Source organism: Pseudoliparis swirei, chromosome 8 (genome assembly GCF_029220125.1).
Source record: "Pseudoliparis swirei isolate HS2019 ecotype Mariana Trench chromosome 8, NWPU_hadal_v1, whole genome shotgun sequence".
Classification (NCBI taxonomy): Eukaryota; Metazoa; Chordata; class Actinopteri; order Perciformes; family Liparidae; genus Pseudoliparis; species Pseudoliparis swirei.
In genome coordinates this window covers 5504867-5532667 of record NC_079395.1, presented here as the reverse complement: position 1 = coordinate 5532667, position 27801 = coordinate 5504867, and the positions used below count along the sequence as shown (strand labels likewise).

General features: G+C 48.6%; 1 protein-coding gene across 2 annotated transcripts in view; it reads right to left on the bottom strand.

Annotated features, from left to right (window-relative positions):
- The window catches only part of agap3 (ArfGAP with GTPase domain, ankyrin repeat and PH domain 3), a 125231-nt gene that overhangs the window by 56687 nt on the left and 40743 nt on the right, over nucleotides 1-27801 (bottom strand). Inside the window, exons 1-8 of one of the 2 annotated variants that reach the window (XM_056420454.1) lie at nucleotides 19217-21398; nucleotides 13790-13848; nucleotides 10695-10782; nucleotides 6608-6693; nucleotides 4038-4179; nucleotides 3400-3534; nucleotides 842-969; nucleotides 469-624 (exon numbers count right to left, since the gene is read on the bottom strand). In XM_056420454.1, the coding sequence (XP_056276429.1) occupies nucleotides 469-624; nucleotides 842-969; nucleotides 3400-3534; nucleotides 4038-4179; nucleotides 6608-6693; nucleotides 10695-10782; nucleotides 13790-13848; nucleotides 19217-20798 (2376 nt within the window). In that variant the 5' untranslated portion in view covers nucleotides 20799-21398. Of the gene's footprint in view, nucleotides 1-468; nucleotides 625-841; nucleotides 970-3399; nucleotides 3535-4037; nucleotides 4180-6607; nucleotides 6694-10694; nucleotides 10783-13789; nucleotides 13849-19216; nucleotides 21399-27801 lie in introns of those variants that run through there. The other variant, XM_056420455.1, reaches the window with a different exon arrangement.

Below are 27801 nucleotides of genomic sequence, written 5' to 3'. Positions count from 1 at the left end.
GGGGAGGGGGGGGGAGGTCAAAGATTTAGACAGTGCAGAGGGCCTGCAGTTTGCTGTGGCTGAGATGAGAAACGTAATCCGTGTGCACTCTACTACATCCAATTAGAAAAGGAAAAGCAAAAAGGACAGTTTTTTATTTCTTTTTTGTTGTTGTTCCACCCACAGTGCTTATCTTTGTCATTTGCTTTGAAAGAAGGGTTTATTCTTTTGGAGCACTTCGGGGGGGGGGATTCTAATGTAATTTATTTTTTCCCTCTCCTTTGCCCCTCGTGCTGTGTGGAACAAGACGCTTTCTTTCTTTCTTTCTTTCTTTCTTTTTCTTTGCCTGCATAGGAGGCAGGAGAGGTGGCCTCGCGGTGCACTTTTCGAGCGGCCTGTCTCCCTCTGGTGGACAAAGTGTGCGCGGCAGCGGCGCCTCTTCTAGTAGTGTGAGTGGGTGTTGCTTTGCATCAGCTGTCGCATACTTACTGTGAAAATGTTGGAGCGGCGCTTCGACTGCTTGCGGACGGGCGTGGGCGTGTTGGAGGAGGCGATGGTCTCGATGCGCATCTCCCGCTGACTTATGCTGGGGGTGGAGGGAACAGAGGAGGAGTAGTCGCTGAACGCACCCCCGCCATTGGCCGCCTGGGGAGCGAGAGGGATTAAGAGGAGCCGACGGAATCAGGAGGAGGCGGGGAGGGAGGGAGGGGTGGAAAGATGGAGAGATTGAAAGTCTTTACATTGAGAGGGACATTTTATTGATTTTCCCACGCTGAAAAAAAACACACAAAAAAAGGAGAATATTTCCTCGAATAACAGCGTCTCAATAATTGAAGTGCGCGTTGGAGGGTTTGGATCTCACCTGGTTAAGGTGGACGGAGGGGATGGAGGCGGCGGGCACTGACGAGTGGCTGGGAGAGTTGGGGAGAGATTTGCATGGACCGATGGAGAGCTGCTGCTTTTTCCTCATGGCCACCACCTTCTGGGCAACTGGAGGAGAAGAGCGAGGCAAAGACACAGCGGCGCGAGGCTCGTTAACCCCTTCCTTCCTCACACCGCCAACAAACCACACGCGCGCCTCTGGAAGTTGCGGGACGTGATTTAATAATGAGTATATGTTAGTCATGGATCAGACATAAACTGCTCAAAGAGAAATATTTATTTAAAGTGCAGCACCGTCTCGGTTTACAAAAGATTTGGATCAGGATTTTTGTTCGTCATGACAACGTAATTTGGTGAATGTGCAGCCAAAGATCACAATAAAGTGCAATAGTCTCAACAATAAACACACATGTTGTCTTTATGCATATGGAATGAAGACAGTACGTCTTATTTAAAAAGGCCAATCTTCTCGCCTGGGATCACTTTAAGAGTTATATTCCCCACCCAAAAAAACCACACTTCCTTTCCTAATTTGAGGAAATAGCTTTGCAGATAGATAGTTTCAGCCGGGTGTTGTTATAATTGCAAAGGTTAAGAAGTGACAGATACAGATGAACTGGCCCTTTAATATTTCGTGGAACATTCTGATTATTAAATCAGTTGTTCCCCTACAGGTTTACTCGTATGCACAGTGTCATAATGTCATATTTAGTCTGCATAAAAACACAGTTTTTCACTTGCATTATGAGAGTCTTCAGATATTTTGGTTTGAAGTAGACTAAAGACTTTGAAATGTCCTTTAATAAAGTCCGTATACAATGACCCGCATCTCTTAAACCTCATTATTGATGCATCGATCACACGCGTTTGGCAATACTTTGACTTTAGGCATCAGCCGGCGTTTAATAAACACGTCGTGTTCCCCGTGTGACTTGGTGGAAACATCTTTAATATTCACAGCAATTACAGTTCCAGCCTCCGATGGCGTGTTTGTCATGCGGCACGAGAGCCTCGGACGGGCCGGCGCTACCTTCTTTCTCTTCTCGTGTTTCTTCACAAACACGACACTGACGGCACATTGATCAAATAAAGCTCGTCAAATTAAGCGAATTCAAGCAACACTGAAAAAGAGTCACAGCACATCTACTGGGATAGAACTTTCTTTCTTTTTCTTTTAAAGTCACCTCTATTTCCAAGAACATGCAATCATCCAAAAGGATGTTTTATTTAGTTTTGGGTGTCATTCCCTGAGCTCTCCGGAGTGATCTCGGCCAAATGAGACTAATGTCAGCATCCGGACTGCCTGGTTCGCCAAACACACACACACGCTCTCTCGTGGCGAAGGGGGCGGAGCCAGAAGATGTGACGATGTTCGTGGCGGCCGTGACGTGAATTAGCGACGAGGGAGCGAGAGATGATTTGGAGCTGGGACCAGAACGAGCGGCATCTCCCCGACAGCCGGCGCTCCTTCGTCCCGGCTAACGATTAAAAATTGGGCGTCAAGTAAGCAGCTCGCGGCAGCGAGGGGAGGACAACGCATCGCCACGCAATAAAAGAGAACCTTGTGTTCCATATTCTGATGTTTTGTGGAGGGATGACAGGCTTTCAGGGGAGCTGCAGCCCCAGAGGAAGGGGGGGGGGATAACGTTTGACAATTAAAAAACGCCTGCTGCCTCATTAATGAAGACGAGCGCGTCGATGCTCCTCCCCTGTTCACAAAGCACCCCGCTGACCATAGCTGCCGACCACGCGGGCAGAGAGGGTGTCGGGCATCTATGCTCAGCATGCGGGTCCCGCTCAATTAAGTGCAGTGGAAAAACAAAAAAAATCATAGGAGTCATAATTACTGAATTTTAAAGCAAATTCTATTCACGTTCCACAGCGTGAAACACACGGGAGGTCGCGAAGAAAAATGTCGACCCAAGATTATGGAAGTTCATTTTATGTAACTTCTAATTTGACCGCTTCCTTTGAAACGGGAATACAGGTAAAAACATCCTGGAAGTGGCGTTCACATCATATAAATGTATTTAAAAAATTGCCCAAAAAATCCTGTCATCCTTCCTTAAAATTAGTCAGATTGGAAATATTTCATCTGAAATGTGATTCAGCTTTCTCCCTGCTTTATTTATTTATAGTTTTGTTACTATGGTATTGTTTTTGTTTCTTTATTTGCATGTGTTTCTTTTTTTATACAAAGAATCTGAAAAATTTAAATATGTGTATGTGAGATTCTGAACACTAATAAAATATTTTTAAAAAAGAAGAAAAAAGAAATGTGATTCAGCTGAGTTTGCTCTGAGTGAGGCACGTAAATAAGACAATAAGGGTCAAACTAGGGCATCAGCCAACACATTATTCATGATATATTAAACTGACATTCATTACTTTCCATAATTTGGTCATGTTTTTGGAGTATAGCTCAAATGCCCAGTCGGGGGCTAAACTAGCCAGGTGTGCTGTTCATGTTCAAGCTACACCTTCTACTTCCCGTCCGACCCATGTCCATGTTTTTCTTTGGCCCCGCCCCCCTCTCACCGTCCTGGAAGACTCTCTCCACGTTCAGGCCGTAAGTGGAGCAGGTCTCGTAGTACGTGCAGCGCTTCAGGTCGTTCGACAGCTTCCGGGCCCGCGAGTCATCGATCACTCTGGGGTTGGCGGCGCTGATTGCGTCTAAAGAGGAAAAAGGGTTGGAAAAAAAAAATACTACTTCCTGAAACGAGGAGGCAGGTGATACTCGGAAGTCAATTCATTTCACCAAAAAGAAACACGGGCTGAAACTTTACTAAAAGAGGTGTAAACGGAGCATTCTTTGGGGACTATTTTCTGCTGCGGATTAATACACATTTGATGTGCAGGCAAGTATTTCCCTCGGCCGCAGGGCGGTGTGTGTGTGTGTGTGTGTGTGTGTGTGTGTGTGTGTGTGTGTGTGGGATTGATTAAAAAGTAACTCCAGAGCCCATGTTCACTGTAATGAGGGAGCATGTCCCCCGGAGCGACAGTGCGGCTCGCGGATGGGATTTAATAGTTTTTGGACAATAAATTAAAGCGAGAAATGCTGCGGTAACTCAGGCTTTAGCTCTTGTTATTATGATCAATTCCTCGGTCGATCATTATGAAGTGCGAAGGCAATGCAAGGACAGAGAGGAGATACAGATGCATATCAGGAGACCCACCTTGTGTTCCCACGAGGACCATGGGGACCTCGGCCGTGTTCCTGTAGCTGGAGAGGCGCAGGAAGTAGTTGTAGACCGTCTGGAAGCTGATCTCATCCTCCAGGCTGAAGACGAACACCACGGCGTCCACCCAGGCGGCGAACTGAGGGGCGGAGCACAGAGGGGACGTGTTGACGCAGCGTGAAAAACTCAGAGGACTAATTATTGCACAAATAAAAAAAAATTGGTCGCGTAAACCAAAACTGGTCACACACACACACACATCTAGTTTCTCTGTGTTCACCTTAAACCTGAGTTTAAGTCTCGTGCACACTACTACTACTACTACTACTAGACATCACAATTGGTTTGGAGGCCAATCGTGATCTATTATGAAACAAGGGTGAAGCAGGTATGTATTATGCAACAATGGTGAAGCTACAGAGAGAGAGAGAGAGAGAGAGAACTTTAAAAGAAAGGTACATTTCTTGTGTCGTAGCTAAACTTTTGAAATATGCAATCTGCATGTTCACACATCCTCGGAGGAATAGATGCATTATTCAACATCTTTTTTTATGGAAAACTATTGAGACACAAATACAGATTAAATTCATTTTAATGAATCCAATTTGTTCTCATAATGGGCCCCTGAAAATAGGAGATGCATCTTAAAAACAGCCAGTTTTTTTTTACTGCTATGTGTCGCAGGCCTTTTGACTGAAGTTCGTACGTCCGGCCACAAGGGGGCAGTGTCGCAGCAGCCCTGTGTTCAGGCAAAGGGCCGTCAGTCACTTGGTGATATGAAAGCCAATGATTAAACAGCACCGCTGCGCCCTCATCTGTATTCCCAGCGCCGTCATGACATCGGGGGTTCGTCTCTGCGTCATGTCCGCTCACAGTCTGCCCCGGAGTCCATGAGCAAACGGGGAGAGGGAATCGAACCCTCGTCATTCACTGGAGGCCAAGCAGAGCGCTAGAGGAGCCCCGGTGACGGCTGCTCCATCGCTCTGCCCTTCTTCTCCAGTCAAGGTTGCATACCTCACCCACACACACACCAAATGGGAAACTCCGAGCCACAACTCGCGTGAACATAATGGAGGCCTTTAATTACGCCACTAATTATACGGGCAGCTGACAACTAAACCAAACTAATTTCTATTCCCATATCTCACAGTGCACTGCGAGCGTACAAAAAAAAAAAAAAAAGCTTCGCCGGGCGACAATAGCTGTTGACGTACGGTCGACTCACACACTGGGACGACAGGGAACGGTGAATCTGGCGAGAGGAGCCACAAAGCGAGTCGTTTTTTTGTAGTCCTGGAGTGGCGTTTGTTTGCATTTTATTGAATCCGCTCATCAAATCTCCTTCTTTCTACTCACCTTTTTTTGGATTTGATTGGGGTTTTGTTTAATTCCAGCAACAGGAGTTACAAAATACTTCATGATTTAGGAAGTAAAACTCCAAAAGTGATATTAAAGAAGGGCTCAATACATTCCAATACTGGCGTTTTTACACAAATGGCCAAGCTATATCGTCGTCTCCTGAGCAGACACGGTGAGCGTGTGAGCCGATCGCTTCCTATTTACACTTCCAGTAGACGTGGAGCAGCATTAGCATTCAGTCGTGTTTCTGACCACCAGACACAACCTAAGTCCAGCCTCCTTTCCGCCAGCTCCTGAGGGAGATACATCTGGCTCTCCAGCCGCTTAATGCTCCACAACGGTCGACAGGAAGCTGCAGCTGCGTGTGTGTGTGTGTGTGTGTTTGTGCTGCATCTGGACACGACGACGCCGAAGGCCGGAATGTCGCACGCTTTTCACTCACGCCCATCTTGTCAGACGGCTTTCGTCGGCATACAGATTAAGACTTAAGATGCAAAACATGTGATTAAATACAATTGTAGGAAGAAAAAAAATACAACACGACCCATTGTTCTAAATTCGAACCACCCGTTTGCATATCGCACATCGGATCTGTCCGAAACAGGATAACGCAAAAGCAAACGTACGAATGCATCCTTGACTGTTAAAAAACAAAAAACAGGCTGGATGAAGAAGAATAAAAAACAGAAATCCTGTGAGACCTAAAAAACAAACGCTTTCTGGTTAAATCAATCAAGAATCACAGAGAATAAAAGCTCTGACATTACCCAATGTTTATACAGGAAGCTATTTATTTCCATTCCAAAAGCAATGAAATAGTATCCGTCATGTTGCACGGTGTCTTATGAAGAGTTAGTGCCCACTCCGGATGAAACAGGAGCTCCATTACTCTTCATAATAATAATAATAATAATAGCGAATGCTGCTCTTGCCACCGCCGTCATTATTTTGGCTGGGCTTGCCCCGCTGCGCCCAACAGTCGTGCAGAGATGTAATGGTCTGTCTCTAAACACTTCCTGCCCGCATGACGGCGTTCCGCGCAGCGCTGAACTCCAGCAAAGACATCCTCAGGCCCAACACACACACACACCTGGACAGAGGCGTTGCAATTTGACAGCGATGCGTTTTGTGCGAGAAAAGTCATTTTTTTAAAAGGATTTAAATTTTAAAATAATCGACGCTTCAGAGGAAAAGAGATGTTTTCTCACCTGCAGTTCTGGAGGCCCACCTTCATCTCGGATCAGAAGCAGGTAGCTCTGTCCATCCACCACGATCTCCTTCTTGAACCGGCCACCTGAGGAGGAGACGTTTATCAATTATGTTGTTATTGTTCTCCCCCCCCCGAGACGACTCCTACAACGTGGTGAATCCGAGTACAAGATGTTATTGGAAAATATGGGTCTACGGATGTAATAACTGACCCCTCCCCCCCGCGAAGAAAAAAAAGCCCGCGGACACATCTCGTAAATCATAAGAAGAAAGGAGAAAGAAAAGACAAACAAAGACGAGGATGTTCCAGATACCAAAAGTTAAAAGTGAAAAAACCCAGCTTGACGTGGCCCATAAAAAGTTTGCCGAGATGAGTGCGGCTCTCGATTTAGACCCTCCCCCTCCTCCCCCCCCCCCATATGTGTTGCCGATAGGATCATAAGCCCGGCGGGGAATCTCTCTCTCTGTCTCTACCTCTCTCTGTCTCTCCCTCTGTCTCTGTCTCTCCCTCTGTCTCTACCTCTCCCTCTCTCTCTTTGTCTCTGTCTCTCCCTCTCTCTCTGTCTCTCTCTTTGTCTCTCCCTCTCTCTCCCTCTCCTTCTCTCTCTCTCTGTCTCTCCCTCTCTCTCTCTCCCTCTCTCTCTCTGTCTCTCCCTCTCTCTCTCTGTCTCTCCCTCTCTCTCTCTCTGTCTCTCCCTCTCTCTCTGTCTCTCTCTCCCTCTCTCTCTGTCTCTCCCTCTCTCTCTCACCCTCTCTCTCCCTCTGTCTCTCCCTCTCTCTCCCTCACTCTCTCTCTCCCTCTGTCTCTCTCTCTCTCTCCTCTCCCTCTCCCTCGCCAATTATGTGGGCGAGAAATTTCCATTTAGCGCATCTAATGCCCAGCTGCCGAGCGAACAGGTTCAGTGACACCGTCACCGCACAGCCTCAGGTCCCTGGGAAGGAAGGAAGGAAGGAAGAAACGTCCCTTCGCGAACCGGTCCGCCGCTTCACCGCGTGAGCTACAGTTCAGAGGATCGCTCTTCACGGGATTAACATAACTCATTAAACTTTGAATTAATTGTTCCTCGCGAAGAGACTAGAAAAGAGAAAAGGAACGGAGGGGATGGGAGATTAAAAGAAACGACAACATTATGAACCGCCGTGCCCCCGGGGGTCACGACCTTACGCTTGACCCCCCCCCCCCCCCGCGTGGCCTTCGACTATCTCGCTCCTCTTCCTCATTCCTCCTCCAAATACAGAAATGCAGATTCCTCGCTGCCGGGCAGATGAATTGAAGAGATCAATGGGGAGAACTGTGCAGTAAATTAGATTGTGCATATCGTTCCAATGGTCCGCAATCCTGCAGGGGATTTTTTTTTAAATAAAAAATTCAAATGAGAACGTTGCGAGGCTGCACGGCGACGTCCCCGTGTGTGAACACAGCGCCTCTTCGTGAATACCAACAAAAATATGCAGAAGGCAATTTCATAAATTAAAAGAAAAGTTTGAGGAATGATCAAAACACGTATCAAACTCATGCTGCTGGGGACGAATACAAGAGCACCTGTTACACTGTCCACCCTGTATGGACTCCATTCTAGCACGCTTGGCAAATGAAAGGTTCTCACAGTCACGTAGCACCAGCTTCTTTTTTAAATTTGTTTTTATAAACTCAAGTCACAGAGCTTTGGAGATTCAGACAAAGGAATGAGAAGCTGTGTCTCTGTGCTTCTCTGAATCCCGTTTAGAAGAAAAAAAGGTCGGGGAGGAGATGAGGAGGCGGATCTAATTACACGGCCTGAAAGACGGGATCAGAGCGACGCGGCAAACCGAAAGATTCTCCGAGAATACGGAGAGCTTCGGCCGCGGACGTACGTACGGGACCGATGACGGAAAGTCTCGGTGAAAGGCTCGTGGGCGTGAATCGAAGTCAACATTTCCGTTGCGCAATCACCCGGGACGCTGTTGTCTTTATTCAAGAGCCCGAGCCAACACAACAACAACAAAAAAGGGGCCTGTGCCGTGCTCCAGAATAATAATCGGAGGCAGCGAGCCGCCGCCGACCATCTCGCGCTCCTCTTCGTCGCGGCGCAGAGCTTCACGCGTCTCCATCTTAACATACGAAGAGGCGGCTATAAGAACCCGTCGAGGCCAGTCCGCAGGGAGACGGCGAGCCGGTCGGCGCGGTTAACACGCAGCGAGCATACACTGCGCTTACGCGGGAGGCTCAGACCTTGACGCGGAGCCACAATCCAACGGAGCTCCATCCGGTGTTGCCATGGCAACACACCCCAGTACCCTTTTTTTCCTTTTTTTCTTTTTGGTCTTTCTTTTTTTTTTGTCTCCAGAGCAAAAAAAAAGCCCAGGAACACACAAAAAAACACGGAAGAAACAGCCGTCGCCGAACAAGCGTGTACAAAAAGAAAAATTCCAAATTAAAGGAGGAGTTGCTAATGAGGGGGCAGGTAGTCCGTATCATAGCAACGGACAAATACAAAAAAAAGGGACACGCGGACATATCTGAGGCGGCGCGTTTCCTTGAGCAGCAACGCATGTTCAGTTTCTCTTACATTTCTCCGGCATTGATTTCTCAAGGACTAATTAAGCCATCAGGATTTTTTTTTTCCTCCCTGCAGCAAAATGCCAGAAACTAATTATGCACTTCACGTCTCATCCTCCCTATAATTACAGAAAAATGAAACACTGCAAACCTCTCAAAGATCATCAGTTAACTCCGGGTTTACCAACATCTCTGAGAGGAGGGCTTACCTCTCAGGCCAGAAGGGGGCATGCTCATTACGATACTGCTGATAAACTCAAGAATGATATTTATCTAAATCTCAGTGAGTTAATAAGGAGAGGGGTTTGCCTTTCTGAAAATTATTAAAATTTGCAACTAAACTGAGAAACTGACCCCTTCATTCTCCATCAAGCACAGAACCCCCCCCAAAAAAGGACAAGGTTTATTTTTTTACCTTTGAGGCTTAAAAAATGAGTCATTTTTCACAGCCCTAATTTACTGGAAATATTACGCTTTGTCATTATCTCCCCCGATCCCGGTGGACGAGGAGAAAGCTCATTTATAAAATTCAACCCAGCCTATTATCAGTTTTGGCACCTGGAAGCCGGATGTAATCCGACACACAACGTTGTAATACAAACATATGAGAGAAGAAAGAAGAAAAAAACGCTAACAAGGCAGCGTGCTTCATGTAGATATCCCAACGCACCTCATATAATTATCCGTCTGTACTGAGGAGCAATCAGTGCCAACCCGCTTGACTTTCTTCCCGTGTAAAACAAACGCAAACTAATTTACCAGCTGGCAGCTTTCTGTACAACTTCATTAATCAAATGATTTCAGGAGACATCGGTGTGTCATCGTTTTAAGAACCAGGCTTTACGAGAGGCTGACGCGCGGGCAAGTAAAGGTGTTCCCTCGTCAGCGGCCACGCCAAGCCGTGAGGTAGAATACGCCGTAAACACGCTGCTTTCATCCGTGTACGTTATTTTTAAGTATTCGACACGTCTATAATATATATATAGTTTTTTGTTTTGGTTTTCTTTGTTATTTTTCCTTTATTTGAGATACATTTTCTGATTTATTTGATATTAATTTAGGATAGGAATATATAAGCATTTTTTGCTTCTACCTATACCTTTTCAGTCTTTCTGTTTTGTATATTATATAGAATAATATTGTATTTGATTTGATTGACTGAATAAAAATAAATACACAAATACACAATCCCCCCCCCCTCCAACAGCAGCGGGCTCAAATTGTGAAATAACATTTAACCTGTGCTAAAAAAATTATAAATATACTTATTCAGGCTTACGGAATGTGAGAAATTGTCATAAAAATGGCAATAATAAGACGGCGAAAATCAAAACATGATACGGAATCCGGACCGTGTCACATAGGCTACGATATTTTTGTTCATTAAATTATGAGAGGCAATTCTGGGGGGCATTCTGTCGTTATCTCCTTCAACTGTGATTGGCACAGCTGGTTCAGGGCCTGTGAGAGCCGCGATGCGATTGGCCGAGAGGTTATTTCTTAATCACCCTTCTTGAATAGTTACACATGCATACTGTTCCCCTTACCTTCAGGAGACTCCTCCTGCACATACGTGCCCGTCAGGTACCGGTGGACCAGAGCAGACTTCCCGCTGGACAGATTTCCCACAATGCCCTGCAAGGCCGAGAGAGAAATGCTGTGATTATCGCTGACAGGCATAATAACATGACGAGGTACAAAACCAGAAGCATAGACGTGAGGCGGCCCCCGAAATGGTGACCTGACATTCATAAAAAGTCTCAGCGACTCCATCCGCTGCAGAAATACGAGGTTAGCGAAACCTCGTGTGAGGATTTCCTCGTGGTTTCAAAGTTCAGGAATGACTCTTCGACCACGACGGTGTTTTTATCTTCCAGGTTTAGATATTTTTGGCACGGTATCAAGAGTTGTATTAAAATAAAGTCATTTCTCATGGGTTGTACAAGATAAATAAAGAGTTGCTCTTTGGCTGGCAGGTGACGCATGACAGTCGCACGAAAAAATATCGTAATTTTATTATGTTAACAGAGAGAGCTCCATTAGAACCCAACTCGTAAATCAAGCGTCAGCATATTAGTTTAGTGTAAAAAGAATTTATCAAAAATCACAATTTATTTGACTAAATACCTCGATGTCAACATTGTAATAATTTTATGAGACAATGGGATTGTGGATGAATAATTCTCAGAAATAATTCTCAGAAAGTAGATAAAAAATTAACAACAACAAAATTGATGTGTGTTGATTGTAATGCAAGCTTTAAAACCTAGAAAAGATAATATTGTTACTGTAACAAATATCCAAGATGCTTTCTCGTCTCTTATCACGATATCAGCCTATATATTGCCTAATATATTTATATTGATGTATATATGTTAAGAGTTCAAGTCACGATTAAGTGCATCTACCTCAAACGTGTAGTTTTGGTCGGGCTGTGGTGACGGTGCAAACACAAAATATGAGGCGATTCAATTTCCACGTGTTTATATTTTATGTTTAGAAAACGGCGGGAAGTTAATAGAAAGCCCAAATGGTTCGCAACAAAACCTTTTTAAAAATAGCCCCATTTGGTTCTTCTTGAAGAGGTCTCGAACATACGGCGGTGTGGTTGCCATCCCCTACTGCCTGTCCCCGGTGTCTCGACCAGAACGAGCTGCAACGCCTTCAGGGTGATGCACGGCGGAGGGTGGGCTGATGATGCCAGCATGTCTGGGAAGAACAAAGGCCTCCTCCTCCTCCTCCTCCTCTTCCTCCTCCTTCCTTCCACATCCTCTACCACCACCATCGCCCTGTTCTTCTTTAGATCATTAGTGGGTGTTAGAGTCAGGTATGGTTCTAATTATAGGGACGTTGGAGGCTCATGAGAAAAGGAATGAGGTTTGAGGCCTTTCCCAGCCGCCCCTCTCTATAATTGAAGTATAAATATACCATGTGGTACCCCGGCAGAATAAACTATGAATAAGCTTTAAGTTAGCATAAAGCTGTCGGCAATGTGCGGCGAAAGCAATGAGTCAACAACATTCGACTTTGAACGCACCACCGAACCGGCGTTCCCGCTGCTTTAACAGCTTGGCTCTGTGACCTGCTGATATACAGCCTCAGTAAAAATTTTAAAAAAGTCCCCACAACCGTTTCAGCAGTATTCAAACACTCTTATTTTGCTTTGATGGGGGAATTTTTTAAGAGCGAGGACGTGGCGAACAAAAGATGGGGGGGAAAAATCGATATGAAAAAATACGTTCGACGAGTTTAGTTGCCGTCTCGAAGGTCACAGCAGATGTTTTAGAGGTCATCTCAACCTCATCGTCGTTCCAACTCATCTGCCGGAAACGTTTTGACCCCACTTCCCGTCTGCGATCGTTACCATGGCGCCCAAAAGAAGAAACGGAGTCCGCCATCACGATAGAACGCAATCCGAGCTCAAACTCCTTTTCATCTCGACCTTCGTCGCCGAGCAGCGAGCGCTTTGAAAAGAACGACGGCTTCATTCAGTCTCGTCTCCTTCCAACAAGAAAACATGGCGTTGAAGCTCCTGATTAACACCCGAGACTCCTTTAAAAGAAACTCGGGACGCATTTGAAGTGTTTGAAGGCCAAAAACAAAAGGCCAGTTTGTCTTTGAGCTTGAACATCATCCCCCTTTCCCTTTGTCGCTCTATTGAGGTGTTCTCGATTGCAACGGGGCAAACAATCAACTCCCGCGAACACGGAAATATTCTATCAACTGGCGGAGGGCGGTTTTCTAAAGGCGGCGACAGTCTTCACGAGGGGAAAGCACCACATCGTGTGAGGACGTCGCTTGTTCATTTGGCAGCGGCTGTGCGTGTGTGTGTGTGTGTGTGTGCGTGTGTGTGTGTGTGTGTGCATGCTTCACTGGCGGGGTGGGATCAGACCCAGGATCTGTCACCAGTCTAGCCCAAAACTGTCACTCATCTCGCGTCCCGCTGCAAGCCACCCTGCGTCTCCATGCCAACGCATCTCATTAAAAATAAATAAAGATCAGCCCAGTAACGTGCCAGAGGAATGAAATCCAGCCAATATCTCAACTGTTCCAGCTCGTGTAAAAATGCTAAACCGGTTATACACGGACAGGACATGCCACGTCGTTGACATTTACAGACGTCAGCAACGCGAATAGACAGAGTCGGAGCTATTTATTTTGACATTTTTATTTAGTTTTATTGTAAAGTAATATTGATTATTCATTGCTTATTTAGTTTTTTTCTTATGATAGTTTAAGTTGTTTTATTCGTTAATTGTTTACATATATTTAGTTTTAGGATAGGTTGACTGATTGGGTAACACTGGGCACCTGTGGTTATATGTCGGTGTGGGTAGCTTCTCGACCAGCATGCACCAGGGTGGCCTATGTTTTTTTTTACCAGCACACAGAAGGCAGTGTCAGCATTTTGTTTGTTCTTTTTGTTTGTTTAGTAAATAAATTATAAGAATAATGACATACGGAAATGGACATTACTTTCTTTTGGCCGCGTCAACTCCCAAAAAAACACGGTGCGTCAGCGGAAATTAGATTTATAGTTTTATTTGAGTTATTTGGACAAATGGCCACGACAGACAGAGCGTTAGACGTATATGAAACGTACTGTAGAAGTATATAAAAAAATCTAAAAAAAGTTACTCACCACTTTCAGCTCCGGCACTGACCGACTCAATGTCCATTCCTGGCTGTTGACGAAGGAGTCTAAAAAGGAAAGAGACGAAGAAGACGTTAAGTCGAGCAGCATTGACAGGTAAACCATCTGGTTGACCCCATTTGACCTCAGCTGCAGACATCGTGGTCATAACGGCGTTTCCCTCCGGACGATGGTGAAGTACTTTACAGCTACGGTTTACAGACTATCTGTAGTGTGCGTCATGTTTTATGATCCTTTCAGCCGTCGGAGAGATATGGTCGGTTTGTTTGGGAGATTTTGATGAACTGGGAGGGTGGGGGGGAATTCGATTTTGTGTGTGTGTGAAATGTTTCAAATGAATGTCCAGCTGAGTTTAACCTATTTCTTTTTCCATCATCTTTGTATTTTCCAACACTCAAAAGCTCCGTGGTGACCCAGCGGGGTCACGGAGGATCTGCAGAGCCACGCCGCCCGAAGCCAACGGGGTCAACCGGTTAGAGAAAAGATTGAGCCTTTCAAACTGGCACACTGTCTCCCTTTATTCATGCCGTACACTCCGGGGGAAGCAATTTGCCCCTTTTCCTTTTTTTACTGCACTTTATTCCCAGAGGGACTCAAACAATACGACCAGAGAACTAACAATGTGAGCTGCAGAAAAAGATCGATTAGTAGTTATTTTGAGGGAGCAAAAGGGCAAAAAAATAAATCAACTTGTTTCATGAGACGGGTTTTGGCTGTTTTCTTTTTTTGAACACCGTCATGTTATAGACAGTCGACAAGCCAACTTTGGCATCTTTCATCATTTTAGTCAAGTAAATCAACTTAATCAAGGACAAAGCTAACAGCAGATCTGAAACGCATTCAAAGAAACAACCAGTCGGTCAATGTTTCTCTGTCTCCGGGACTAATTTGCTCACACCACGTTTATGTATTTACAACATATGAAGAGGGAATTGTGAAACGCTCGCGTGACACGGCGAGGACAATCTATGCGGTCCAATAAAAAGGTTTCAACACGGGGCGATCGATCGCCGAGGAGGGTTTAGCTAATCCATTTCAAAAGACGAGATATTATCGGGCTCGACTCGTTGGGTCTTCCGGTGACATTTGGAGACTCGGAATGAATAATGGCACACGGGCGCCGTGAAGAACACGAACCCTCCACAGCTAAAAAAGAAGAAGAAAAAACCCACTAATGACAACTCCACGAGCGTCCGGTGTATGTGTGTGTGTGTGTGTGTGTCCGTTTCCCACAGAGATGGAGTACACAGCCATGTGTCATAACAACTATTATAACAAAGACCACCTTCCTGTTTTTGGATCAAGGCTTTCTCACCAACTGAAACCCCCCCCCCCTCCTCCCCCAAGATGAAGAAGATACCAGTAGACTCCCTGTCTCCAGACACCAAGGTGTGTGATACCAGGTGAAGATCCGACACACACACACACACACACACACACCCTCCTCACGTCTGAACCACAACAATTAGAGTGTTCACACACTAAACGGGGAGCCATCACAACAGCGAGCCCGCCGGTCGCTAAAAGAATGACGGCGTAAGCGGCCCGGCAACCACGGCCACGACGAGACGGGCTTTTGGAGTTCCTCTCCCAAAGAAATGTACGCTGAAAGCCCACATGACTCATCACTGGGGCTGACCTGAGGCAACAATTCCTAAACCCACTACTACATTCAGGGTAAAAGCACCCCCTGATGTTTACTTTACTTATCTCTCCGGAGATCCACTTACAGAGAGCGTCACGCTGCTCACTTGTTGCGGGACAAGAGAAGAGTTCCTCTCCAACACAAGGGCCTTTCACCGAGCCCTGTTGAGCTCACTCTGTGTGTGTGTGCGTGTGCGTGTGCGTGTGTGTTCAACACGTCCGAACACGAGCGAAGACACCCGTCGGATTCGGTTTCAGCTCTCAGACTATATCGGATAAGGTTGCAGCCTAATTTTCCTGCATGTTCTTTCCTTTCTGTAAGGCCCTATTGTTTCCTGATGCATTTCCCTGTCATGACTATGAGTTGTTTTTTTGTATTTATATCACGTTAATGTTTCACATCATGGGGGAGGGGGGAGAAATAAACAGCCACTAAAGAGAAAACCAACAGAGGAAAGAGGAAAGAGGCCTCGGGATGCACACATGTTGGCCAGTTCACATATTAAAACGTTCACAGAGGGACACGTTCAAATAAAAAGGCCAATCCATTGATAACCATGCATGGGAAATGAAGTGCCATCAAAGGCCAACACATTGCATCTCTGGCGCAGCTCACTCCCTCATTATTGATCATGACAACACCACTTACGCTTCCAGGCGTGGACGCACAACGCGAGAAGAAAGGAGGAGGAAATTAGAAGCTTCGACGCTAAATTGGACAGGACCCCGACACCCGTGCATTCCTCCTTTTGAAGGAGTCATCTGGGTACGTTCCCTCTGGCGAACGCACCCTTTACCAACTGTAATGTTTCCATCCGTGGATACCTCCAGGATACAGTACGACCAGTTTGGTCTCATGCAACGACTAAAAAGAAAAGAAGAAAAAAAAGAAGCCTTAATCGAATCCATGTGCTCGTGTTACGTCAGTATTAAAACATGAGCCCCCCCCCCACCCTACCCTGCATTACCGCGTCCCACAATGCCGATGGAAACAAGAGCGGCCCCGGCATTTGTGATGCCTCGAGAGGACACCGGTGTCTTTGTCTCTGCGAGGGGGGGGAGGGGGGGTTGAGGGGGGGAGGGGCTGCGTTGCCGGCTTGTTGGTTAGGTTTTTCACTTCACTGCTCTTGTCTACTCGGATAAAAATTACCATTCTGTCCGAGTGTGGCGAAGCGCAATGCGCCCCCCCCCCCCCCCCACCCCACCCGCCTCCCTCCATCCACAAAAACAGACTTCCATCAGCGAAAGAAAAAGCGAGCAGAAACCACACGCGTATGGTTGTCTGAGTGCGTGTGGGGGTGTGCGTGTGCACGTACGTGCAGTGAATCCAAAGTGTTTTTTTCGGGAATAAGAGGACAACCTTGAGGTCAAAACTTCCACTCTTGACTTTCCAACCACGCTTTCCCGCCGTCGTAAATTACAGAGCGAGAGTTTAGCTATAGCAATTACTTTTTCTGCTTTGCCTCGGACGCCGACCGCGTGGCCCGACCGACATTCCCCCCTCACCGTGCACCCCCCCCCCCCCCCCCGACCGACGAATCGGTCCCGCGTCCACTTCCTGTCGTGTCGCCGTTCGCACAACAAAAAAAGAGCGACGACTCATCTTTATTCTTCTGGGCCCCCACCCCCCCCCAACACCGACCTCTTCAGCGTGAGACCCCGACTCAAACTGTTCCTGGAGACGAACCACATGTACCCTGGCTGAGATGTGAGGTGGCAGATGCTCATCTTCACTTATTAAACATTAATCGCTCGTGCTTCTTCAAATATCTTGCATTCTCCATATTTCTCCTGAAGCGGGTGCACGTGTGTGTGTGGGGGGGGGGGTGGTTATCATCGTCACAGAAAGTGTCTATTTGTCTAGAACCTAAACCCCCTGCTGGGAGTCTGGCTTCGCCCCCCCCCCCCCCCCCCCCTCCGCTGCTGGTATGAGAAGATGACTCTTTCAAAATACTTCTTACACGTGCAGATTTTTTAAGCATGCAGACAAACTCCAACTGCGAAGTTAAGTTGCAACCGGAAATATTGTCGTCAGGAATCCACAGGAAAGTGTGCGAGACGCGGCGAAGGGAGCTCCGTCCTCATTAATAAATGTCATGCCGGATTCGTGAGACGCAAAAAAATGGGGGATTTTACTTCAAATCGGTAAAATGGCAAGTCTAAAAATAAATGCGCGCCGGTGAACATTTTCCTGCAGAGACGGAGTTCCGTCTGCATTCTCGGCATTTCACCCGTCAACGCGTTGCTGACCACCTACCCCTCCTCCATCCCCTAAAGACCCCCAGAGTGCCCCCCCCCCCCAGCACGCGGGTCACTGATCACTCGTGCCTCCACGGGTCTCGACAGACTGGCTTTGTTCGGCCACAGGTGGGGGGGTGTGGGTGACGCAGTGAGCAAACCCCCGTCACCCTGAATCCCTCCCACAGAAAAACCTCACAAGATTTAGAAGTTATCATCGGTAAAGCACTCAGAGCGAGCGTGCATGTGTGTGTGTGTGTGTGTGTGTGTGTGTGTGCATGTGTGTGTGTGTGTGTGTTTAGTGAGTGCCGGGCTTCGGCTTTCTGGATTTAATTGAGGTGCAAACACTGAGAGGCAGGTAGCAACAGGCGGCGAGAGGCCCGCCCAGAACACCTCACTCCACTCCGTCTGATCGGCACACCTACATTCCTGATGCCTGACTTGAGAGCCGGCGCCTCCGCCGTGGAGAAAATGCACAAATACCACTTGACGCTCCGCCGCAGGGAAACCGGTATCCTTGGCAACGCGTCACGCGAGAATACAAATACACCGGGAGATCGACACGGTTGACCTCGGGGACACGTTACGAGATGATGTGTGCTCGCATGAGGACGACGTAGCTGCTTTGACGGGAGGCTGGCTTCATGAGAATAAACACAATACGTGCGACCCGCCATTCAGTCATTGAACTCATTACGGACGACTAATTAGGTCTTTACGTGAAGGTTTAAAAATGGATCTTGACTCGCAAAACGTCAAAAATAAGATCCATTAATGCAGGTGGCTTGGAGTATTTGCCTCCCTCGGCCTGGTCTTGCAGGCAACTGGACAAACGCACACCGCTTTCAGAGTTGTGCTTTCAAACAGCGACTAAGTCGTCTTCCTTTCTCCCCCCCCCCCCCCCCGGCCCCCCGACCCGTCATCATAAGCCCTCTTAATTTAGCCCCGTGCTAGGCCGCCAAACAAATCCCCACCACGGCCACGGACTGCTTTAATGCTACCGTTTTAATCTGCGTGTCTCTGTGGCCGGGAGACAGCGTTGTGTCGTGTGTGTGTGTGTGTGTGTGTGTGTGTGTGCGGTGAACACAGAGACAGAACTACGCCACAGTTGCACCGCAGGAAACACACGCCATGACGCCGTGTTCTCATCAGTCACCGGTGTTTGGAGTTGACTGTACTTACCTTCTCATTCACTGAACTTCAAAAGATCTTAAAGCAAGGCAAATGTGTTGCTGCGTAAGTGCTCACACACACACACACACACGCAGCTCCCAAATGAAAAAAAACACTGGAGAAATAAAGTACCCCCCCCCCCCGAAAAAGGACTCTCTGGAAGCAGACGTTTTTTTGAATGCCATCCAATCTCACAATTCCCCATGTGTTTTTCATTTGCCCGTCCTTCTAAAAAAAGAAGAAAAAAGTGCACTTCCTTCTTTCTTTTGAGCTGCAACTTTCTGCGCAGTGGAGGTGGGGCTGAAAACAAAACCCGAGAACCGAGCCGAGAGACGCATTCAGCGACCTCGCAGGTCTTACCTTGACCTTTGTGGGCGTCGATGCCGGCCGGAGTCTCTATGGAGACCGGCTGTGACTTAGGATTCCCTTCCAGGGGATATTGGCCGACGTCTTTGTTCTGGGTCGGCTGGCTTTCACATTTGCCGCCGCACGGCTGCTCTTTCCTCCTGAACCGGTTGGCTATGAGCTGCCACAGGCTCGGCTCTTCTTGAACTGGTTTGGAGGACAGTTTCGTTGGACACAGGGGTACCTCCATGACCTTGACCTTTCCCCTGCTGTGGTAATGAATGTACTGCACGGCCCCGTCCTCAATCTGCTCGCTGGACGTGGGAAGCGTCCTCCCCGTGAGGTACGAGAAAGGCCGTGGGGGCATCGTGACCTCCTCGGCCGCGCTTCTAGTCCGAGAGTTCTCCTTTAATTCCTTTTCAGGTCCAAAAGTCGCTTTGTCCCGGGGCCGAGTCCTCCGGATTCGCAGGCTGAGGCTCCTTCTCAAAGAGCCCAGTGCACTTTTTGGCGCTTCGGATTTACCGGATTTGGGAGGAGACTTTGCATCTCTGTCGCCGTCGCTCTCCTTGCTCTTATCGAGAGACGCTTTGCCGAAAAGCCTCCAGCGGAAGCCCCCTTTGAGGAAGCCCCCCGCGTCGATGCCCGTGCGGCTGCCGCTCCTCTGGCTGTCGATCTCGTCATCGGAGCCCCTCTTTCGCAGCTCCAGCACCGTCATGCTGACGGGCCTGGGCATCCGGCTCCTCTGGCGCACCCTGGGGATCACCTCCGGGGGCGCCGGAGGCCGCTGAGCGACCACCGTATTGAGGCCATCCACGGCCCTCAGCTCGGCCTTCCTGCTCCGGTTGGGCTGGTTGCTCTCGCCGATGCCCGCCCTGGTGAAGGGCTGCTGGCTCCGGGTCTCCGGCGGGACCGGGCCGGGGCCTGCCAGCATGCACACGCTCCTGGGCCTCCTCAGACGCCTTTCTTGTTCAAGTTGACAATCTCGTTGCTGCTTGACCGAGTCGCCATACATGCTCACCGGTCTCCGACCCGCCGGCGCTTCGTCCCGTCTCGACCTTCGCAGCACGGCCCGGGGCAGAGAGCCGTGGCCCGCGGCGGCGGCGCCATGTCCCCTCAAGACGAGTCTCTCGGATCGCAGCGTTGAGCTCCCAGCGCGTCGCTCCGTCTGAGCGGTCGACTCCGCCACGTCTCTTTCTCGCTGTGAAGGGTTACCCAAGGACCTGCAAGGCTGCTTCAAAAACCTGTCCGTCTTCATTTCTACCGCCAGCTCCTCCAGCTCCTCCTCATTCTCCTCCTCGACTACCTCCTCTCTTTGCCTCCCGGCTCTACCCGGGCGGCTCAGGGACGGCCACCTGTCGAGCTCGTGCCGTGCCCTGCCCAGCCTGGGGCTGTTCTCCATTGGCACCATCCGGATTACCTCTGCTCCCGGCGGGCAATTCTCAACCAGGTTGTGGGCGACCCGGCCCGTTCCCAGCGGCGACACCGGCGCATCGCCCTGCGTTTCCTTCGGGGTGACGTGGTAAACGGCGTTCCCCGGTGGGCCGACGGCTGAACTCCTCGGGGTCACATCCACGGTCCCACCGCTAAGGAAGAGCATGGCACTTCGCTCGCAACTGGTTCGACTCGCGCGTCCTCGTCCACGAGCGCGTTCGCACCGGCCGCCGCTGCCGCTCACATTCCGAGAGGCTGAGATTCAAGCTCACCGAGTCCTTCATTTAAAGACCAAATTCCTCCGGCAGGCATAATCCTTCACCTTTGACACGGAGGAAGAAAGAAAAAACTTCAAAAGTTAGAGCGAAGCCTCGCTGCCACCTGCGCCCTCTGGCTCCTCACACGGGCATTTGGATGGTAGCTGCTCTCTCTCTCTCGCTCTCTCTTCTACTTGTCTTGCACAGAACAAAAGAAAAATGTGGTTATCCAACGCTCGTTTGGCAGCCAAAGTCAAATCTGTGCAAAAAGTTGCAACCTAAGAAGAAATGAGTCACCCTTCCTTCGTCTTTGGCAAGTCGGGAGCCCGGGAGCAAATCCCCGTTGTTGACGGTGCAGACAAACCCCCTTTAATCTCTGAGCTCTTGCCATGCAGAGCATGAGGGAGTGTGTCTCTGTTTGAACTTTCAGCTTGCCTTCCAACCTCCGGGACGCACGGAAAACAAGGAATGGATCCCACAGGCTTTTAAACACGCCCTCCTGATTCTCTTCTCCACAGCTGCTGGTAGCCCCACCCCCCCCCCCCCCCCCAGGAGACACAGGCAGACGAAAGTGAACGCGAGATTGAGAGAAGACAGAGCCCCATTACACACCGGCCCACGAGGGGCCGCCGTGTGTCTTCTGAGAACACAGAGGAGGGGAAGAAGAGGCAGTAGAGCTCGATTGTGTCCACATTTTAGAGACTGCATTAAAGGGTCTAGTATGGCTGCCCTACTTGGGTTGTACACAGTTTGGTCATATCTTTGAGAGAGAGAGGGGAAAAAAGTTACACACTATGAAAAGAAGCCTGCCTCAAACTCCAGGACCCGAGCCTGTTTTAGTAACATGACGTGTCCACCCTACACACCACGCTCCCAGTGGCTCCCAGTGGCTCCCACTCCACAGCCCACACACCGTGAGAGAGCTGGAGGGTAATGGACCGAACAGACTTCACATGTCCCCGTCCCGTTTCCTCTGTTTCCAGAAGTTTTTTAAAAGTTTTTTTCTTCCTTGTCTGATTGTTCGTAGAGTTGGTTGTTATGTACATTTTATTTATTCGTTGTTGTTTTTGATTGTCTGGTGTAACTTGTAAAAACTTAAAATAAAATCATTGAAAGAAAGAAGGTCCTGTGCTCTACGAGGCGTTGGTGAACCGAAACGGGGCCGTGACGGTATAAAAAAAGGGGGCTTCGTGTGAACGGAGCCGGATTCTACCTGCTGGACTCTGCAGCACTCTGGTGGCAGTGTGCTTTGGGCTGGAACACTGCCCCTTTGTGGTGGGAAGGAGACGAGGCTAGGACACAGGAAACTAGGGGGAGTGTTCGCCTGAGGTTACATTGAAATGAATATATTGAACATTGGCCTCGGCAATGTTTTTTAATATTTGTTTTTTTAAATGACGCATCAGAACGTCCGCTCTCTAAAATGTGATGTTTTATTCAAACCCCCTCATTACAGCTCTCGCCCATATTAAACAGAACACTGGTGCATGATTTTTTTAGCATATATTAATAGTGAGGGAGAACGAGATGACGGCCAATTCTCAGAGTGCGTCACGCTGGAACTAGAAAGCCGGGAGCTGCAGTCCAAGCGTCACAGCAGCAGCAACAAACAAAAAAGTCATTAAAAAAAGAAAAGCCCTTGAATTGTCTGGAACATTGACAATTCCTTCACATCGGCAGAGAAAAACTTGCTCCGAAAAGACATCGCTTTAAGCTCGTCTGTATGAAGGCCCATGCCACTTCACACCACTCACGGGACGCGGACTGCGAACGGCGTGAAGCGGCTCTCGGGGCATTTTCTTTCCCTTTTGTGTTCTTATCAGCAGACCGAGGGTCGTTGGAATGAAAACAATCGAAACTATTCAAGGTTTTGTTGCAGGTGCTTCACTTGCTATTATCTAAATGTCGAAACACACACACACACACACACACACACACAATCAGGGGTATGTTGATGCTTCTGAAGAGAGCGTATTAAGTGGAGCACCAGTGAAATGTCGTCCCCGTGTTGAGCCGTTTTACCTGAGTCTCTGAAGCAGGGGTTCACAATGACACGAGGCTCATCCACAAGCAACCGGTCCTTTTCGCTCCGCCGGCTCTGGCGGTGTCGAGTTCGTCTGCGACCCCCGAAGCACAGCGACATCGTCCCCCTCAAAAACAAACTCCTCGGTGACTCCAAAAACGAAAAACATCCAGTTTGCCAGAGATATCCCGCGTCATCCTTTAATTCCCCTCTCCTCATTTTCGCGTTTGTGTTATCTTTATCGGCCCGTGCCGTGAAAAATCTTCTCGCGGCTCAATTCTCAGCTCCGGCGACTCCCTTTTTGTTGCATCTCGCCAGCGGCCGTGATTAGAGCCGGTCACGTGGTCGGGTTACCGGCCAGAAGCAGCGAGCCCTCGCCGGACCCGGCCCGAGGAAGGTGGCCCGGAAGAGAGGCCGCCGCGTGTCATCGGTTCTCCCGGGAAGCCGAAGTTTCCCCGACACCTGATTCTTAACGCGGGTGTTAGGCGAACGAGCTCCGACACGAAAAAACACCGACGGGATTAAAGTGAATCCCGTCGTCTCTAGATCCGGAGGAGACCCGCGCTGTGGTAAATCATGAGATTTCAGAAGCAACAGAGCTTCCTCTTGTGTGCCCCTCTCCTCCTCCTCCTCCCGAAATGGTTCTCCCTCTTGAAACTGGATCTTGATGGCAGCTGGGAGGCTTTTTCAGAAGAAGAAGAAAAAACTGGATTATCGTGTTTCGAGGTTTTCCCGAATTACCCTCCGCCTCCGTATCAGTGTGTACACATCAGCCTCATTGTGAGCAGATGTCGCACAAGTGTTGCGTTGGCCATTCATCCGAGCGTGTTTGTGTCGCTGCTACCAGCAGGCGTGTGCCGCTGCGGTTCTCACAACACGACTTTATATTATCCGTAAAAGGCTACGAAGATGGATTGTGTGGAATACCCCAATGCAGTTACAAATGTTTATCTGAAGCACGTCAGAAAACAGGGGGAGCTGTGCTGTGTGTGCATCTAAATGGTAAATAACAAGAACATTTGCTGTACACAGGTATCCTCATTCTTTTCATGAGAGAAACGCGTTACCTCCTCTTAATCACACGGAGATAATCGCCCCGCTGAGGGACTGCATGCTGATGTGAAGATTTGCATTTTAGGATGTTTTCAGAAACAAAACAAAAACATTCCTACAAGAAGATTCATGGGATTATCATTCCTGTTCATTTTGAAGATTTCCTGTCACGTTGCTGGTTTGTCGTGTGTCATTGTCCATATTTATCGGTGTATTTTTGTGCCACGCCTCATGTCGACTCCCATAAAGAACCATCCAGGTCTTGATGAATGCAGCCTAGTCATCAAACAATGGTACTGGATCGGTACTGGATCGGTACTCCGTATCAGACGATGCCCCGAAGTTGATACCTGGATTGAGAAAGTCTGATTGGTGCACCCCTCGATATGTGTCCTCGCCAGCGACCGCCGTGCTCACGCAAAGTCCGGGGCGCCGTGAGTCCCTCTGAATACCTGTCTGCAGGAAGCAAAGGGGGAGGGGCGGACAGACGGGTTCCACACAGCCGGAGCGGCAGACGGACCGGCGCCGCCACGGTTCTGTATGTGGACACAGACGAGCGCCGGAGTCATCTGCCATAATGCGCGATGCAAGACAAGCCGCGAGCAAAGCTTGACTAACCCCGCCCCCTCGTCAGCCTTGGAAAACACGAGTCGGCGCGAGGAAGACGGCTGCGCTCATATGCAGCCGCTTTCGAGACGCTTCGTCTCGCGGGCGACACTCGGCGAGGGCGGCGACCCGACTCGGGGGCCGTCAGCAGAAGGCTGGTAGGTGGTTGTCGTCCTACGCTGCCCAATTTCCTCTCTTTTTTTCCCCTAAATAAAGGGTGTTGCTTACCTCATTCACACACACACACACACACACACAGCACGACTCACACCTGACGAGCCTCCAGCATCCGGCAGCGAAGCACAAACGCACGTGTCGTCCGCCTCGCTCAGAGGCGTTTGGTGACGGACGGGTGTCGAAGCTCGCGACGAGTGACTCACAAGGTGCGATATCTTTTCTCCACCCCCCACCAGGTAATAATGATGTCATGATTCTTAAATATAGCCAAATGTGAACATTGGGATTATTCACGCGTCCTGGACCGACGGCGGCGCCCGGCCTCGACCGGAGTGGGCCGAGTCGGCGGTCGGCGTCATCGCAGACCAACCGCATGAGGGGGTTTATAATCGTTCTGCCCGAGGCTTTCATCACATCAAATGACTCCCGATACGGTCTGGATTTCAAATTCTGGCTGGTTGCGAGCAAAAAGAATAACAAATGCGAGTCACCGTGCAAAATACGGATTCATGTTGAGACTTCAAGCTTTCAGGGGGAAAAGAAAACACACAATCGCAGAGCATTTCTTTAAACACTCTGTCAGACGGTGATCGGGGCTGAATAACCCAAACAGCATTATGAAAGAAATGTACAATTTCATCTTCTCTGCATTTGAGCCATCCTTAGTTCGTAAGGAGCAGTGGGGCTGCAGTAAAGCACCCGGGGATCAAGTGGGGGTTCAGTGCCTTGCTCATGGACACTTCAACATGCAACTAATGGGGAGAGCGGGGAATCGAACAGTTACCTCGTGGTTTACGGGATGACCACCCATCCCCGTGAGCGACACACCCAAAGTTACTTTTACATCTCAAAAAGACCAAGATCAATTAAACCTTCTCACTACAACCAGAGATACAGAATTATGTGTTTGAATATTGCAATTTTAAAATATGCAGAATTATTATGTTGCTTCACTTTGAATAAAGACGAACACGAGCAAGGCCATGTATGCTTAGGGGGGGGGGTAATTAAAGGATTTAAAGGAGGCTTTAACCAAACGTATCACGGTTAGAAAAATTAGGTTGCTCCATGTCCATGACTCCATAAATGCCCCTATTAGTCTTTTTTTTATGGTCTGCAAAGCATTTGAATTATTTTTATGGAATTCAAGGTCCCTATAGCTCCCTAATTATTTCACTGCTCACAGATATTCAGCTACAGTGAAACAGAAATATTAAGCTACATTGCTAATAAGCGGCTCTACGTCATTTATTATGACAATAATCTGCTTCTTTTTTTTCTGTGGCAATAAACTGAAGTTCTGGACTGCTGGTGGACGTTATCGACCGAATGATGAATCTGTTAAACAATCGATGGACGAATCAATAAAGGAAGTCATCATTTATACTGATAGTGATAACATACTTTTTGAATTGACCCCATTGTGTTGACGTTTCATAACCCGCGCACCGTGTCCGACCGACGGCGCCGCCGCCGTGGCACCAAACGAAGATTCGACATCCGTCACGGCGGCGTAACGAAGAAAGAGGGGAAGGGAATAAATCATCACGGCTAATTAGAAGTGTGTGGCCGGCCACCAGGGACTTCTTCTGGAGCGCGGATGTTTTCCTGGGCTTGACCATTCGGCTCTCGGTGGCACAAATTACCACACTTGATGCGACTCGCCCATACCCCCCCCCCCCCCCAAAATTCACAAGCGCATCCGTCAAACTGTGAAACCCAGTCGGAAAGATCGTCTTTGTGGTTGGAAAGAGAACGACACGCGGGAATGGATGAACATGGATATGAATAACTTACCGACGTAATGTAAACAAACTGCAGTTTTAGTGCGATGGAAGCCAACCTGTGCACCTCTGAACACAAACAGGTGTACACACACACACACACACGCACAGTGCAAATATGCAAAAACGTGCTTTTGAAACTCCCAGGTGATTTAACAGCACCAGAGATAACACAAAACAACCCACATTTGCCAGACCCCTGTCACCCCCCCCCCCCCTCCGCATCGCCGCCAAATGAATAAGTCAGGAGAGACTAGAGGGGCTACAGACGGCAAGGAAACTTTATGATAATTAGGCTTGCAGTGGCGGTATTGAGCGTGGGCGTCGTAGAGCTTTTTAATATTCAGCTGCACTGGCGACGGAGCATACGTCACCAGTGCTCCACTGCAGAGAAAATGATAGGCTTACGAAGGACGTCTGTGGGAGGCTGTGGAGAGAGAAAGATTCCAGACGCTGCCGTCTCTCAAAATTATGGTTTTTGGAGAGAGAGAGAGAGAGGAGAGAGCCTGGGCCTTTGAGTGGTGAGAGAGAGAGAGAGAGCCTGGGCCTTTGAGTGGTGAGAGAGAGAGAGAGAGAGAAAGAGAGCCTGGGCTTTTGAGTGGTGAGAGAGAGAGAGAGAGAGAGAGAGAGAGAGAGAGAGAGAGAGAAAGAGAGCCTGGGCTTTTGAGTGGTGAGAGAGAGAGAGAGAGAGAGAGAGCCTGGGCCTTTGAGTGGTGAGAGAGAGAGAGAGAGACAGAGATTGAATGGGAGAGAGACAGTGACAGAGTGTGTGTTCGTTGCATAACCGGAGCTGTAAAAGCAACATTGATGCTCACTGCTAATTTCCTGTTTCCACTGACAGAACATACTAGACCTGAAGTGCCAAGGATCAGTTTGTATGTGTGTGTGTGTGTGTGTGTGTGCGCACACCTGTAAATGCTTCTTGCAAGCCAACGTTACTATTCGCTTAGAAGAAGACATTGAGAGAAAAAAGAAAAAAAAGGTGCAGAAAACCGTGGGTGAGGGTTTGCCGACTTGGCCGGAGAGAGAATGGAACAACTTTACACGGGGGAGGGGAAAAAAGAAGAAAGAAAGAAAAAAGGTCAGCGTAAATGTCATTAACTGGGAGATGTTTCCGGGGGAAACACGGCGACCGGCGTATATCGCGTTCTTGTAGAAGATGACAAAATGACCGGCGAGAGAACGTAGGAGGAGGCGGCAGAGAGATGCAACGTCTCCACTGGCAGGCGCGTGTGTGTGTGTGTGTGTGTGTGTGTGAGTATGTGTGTG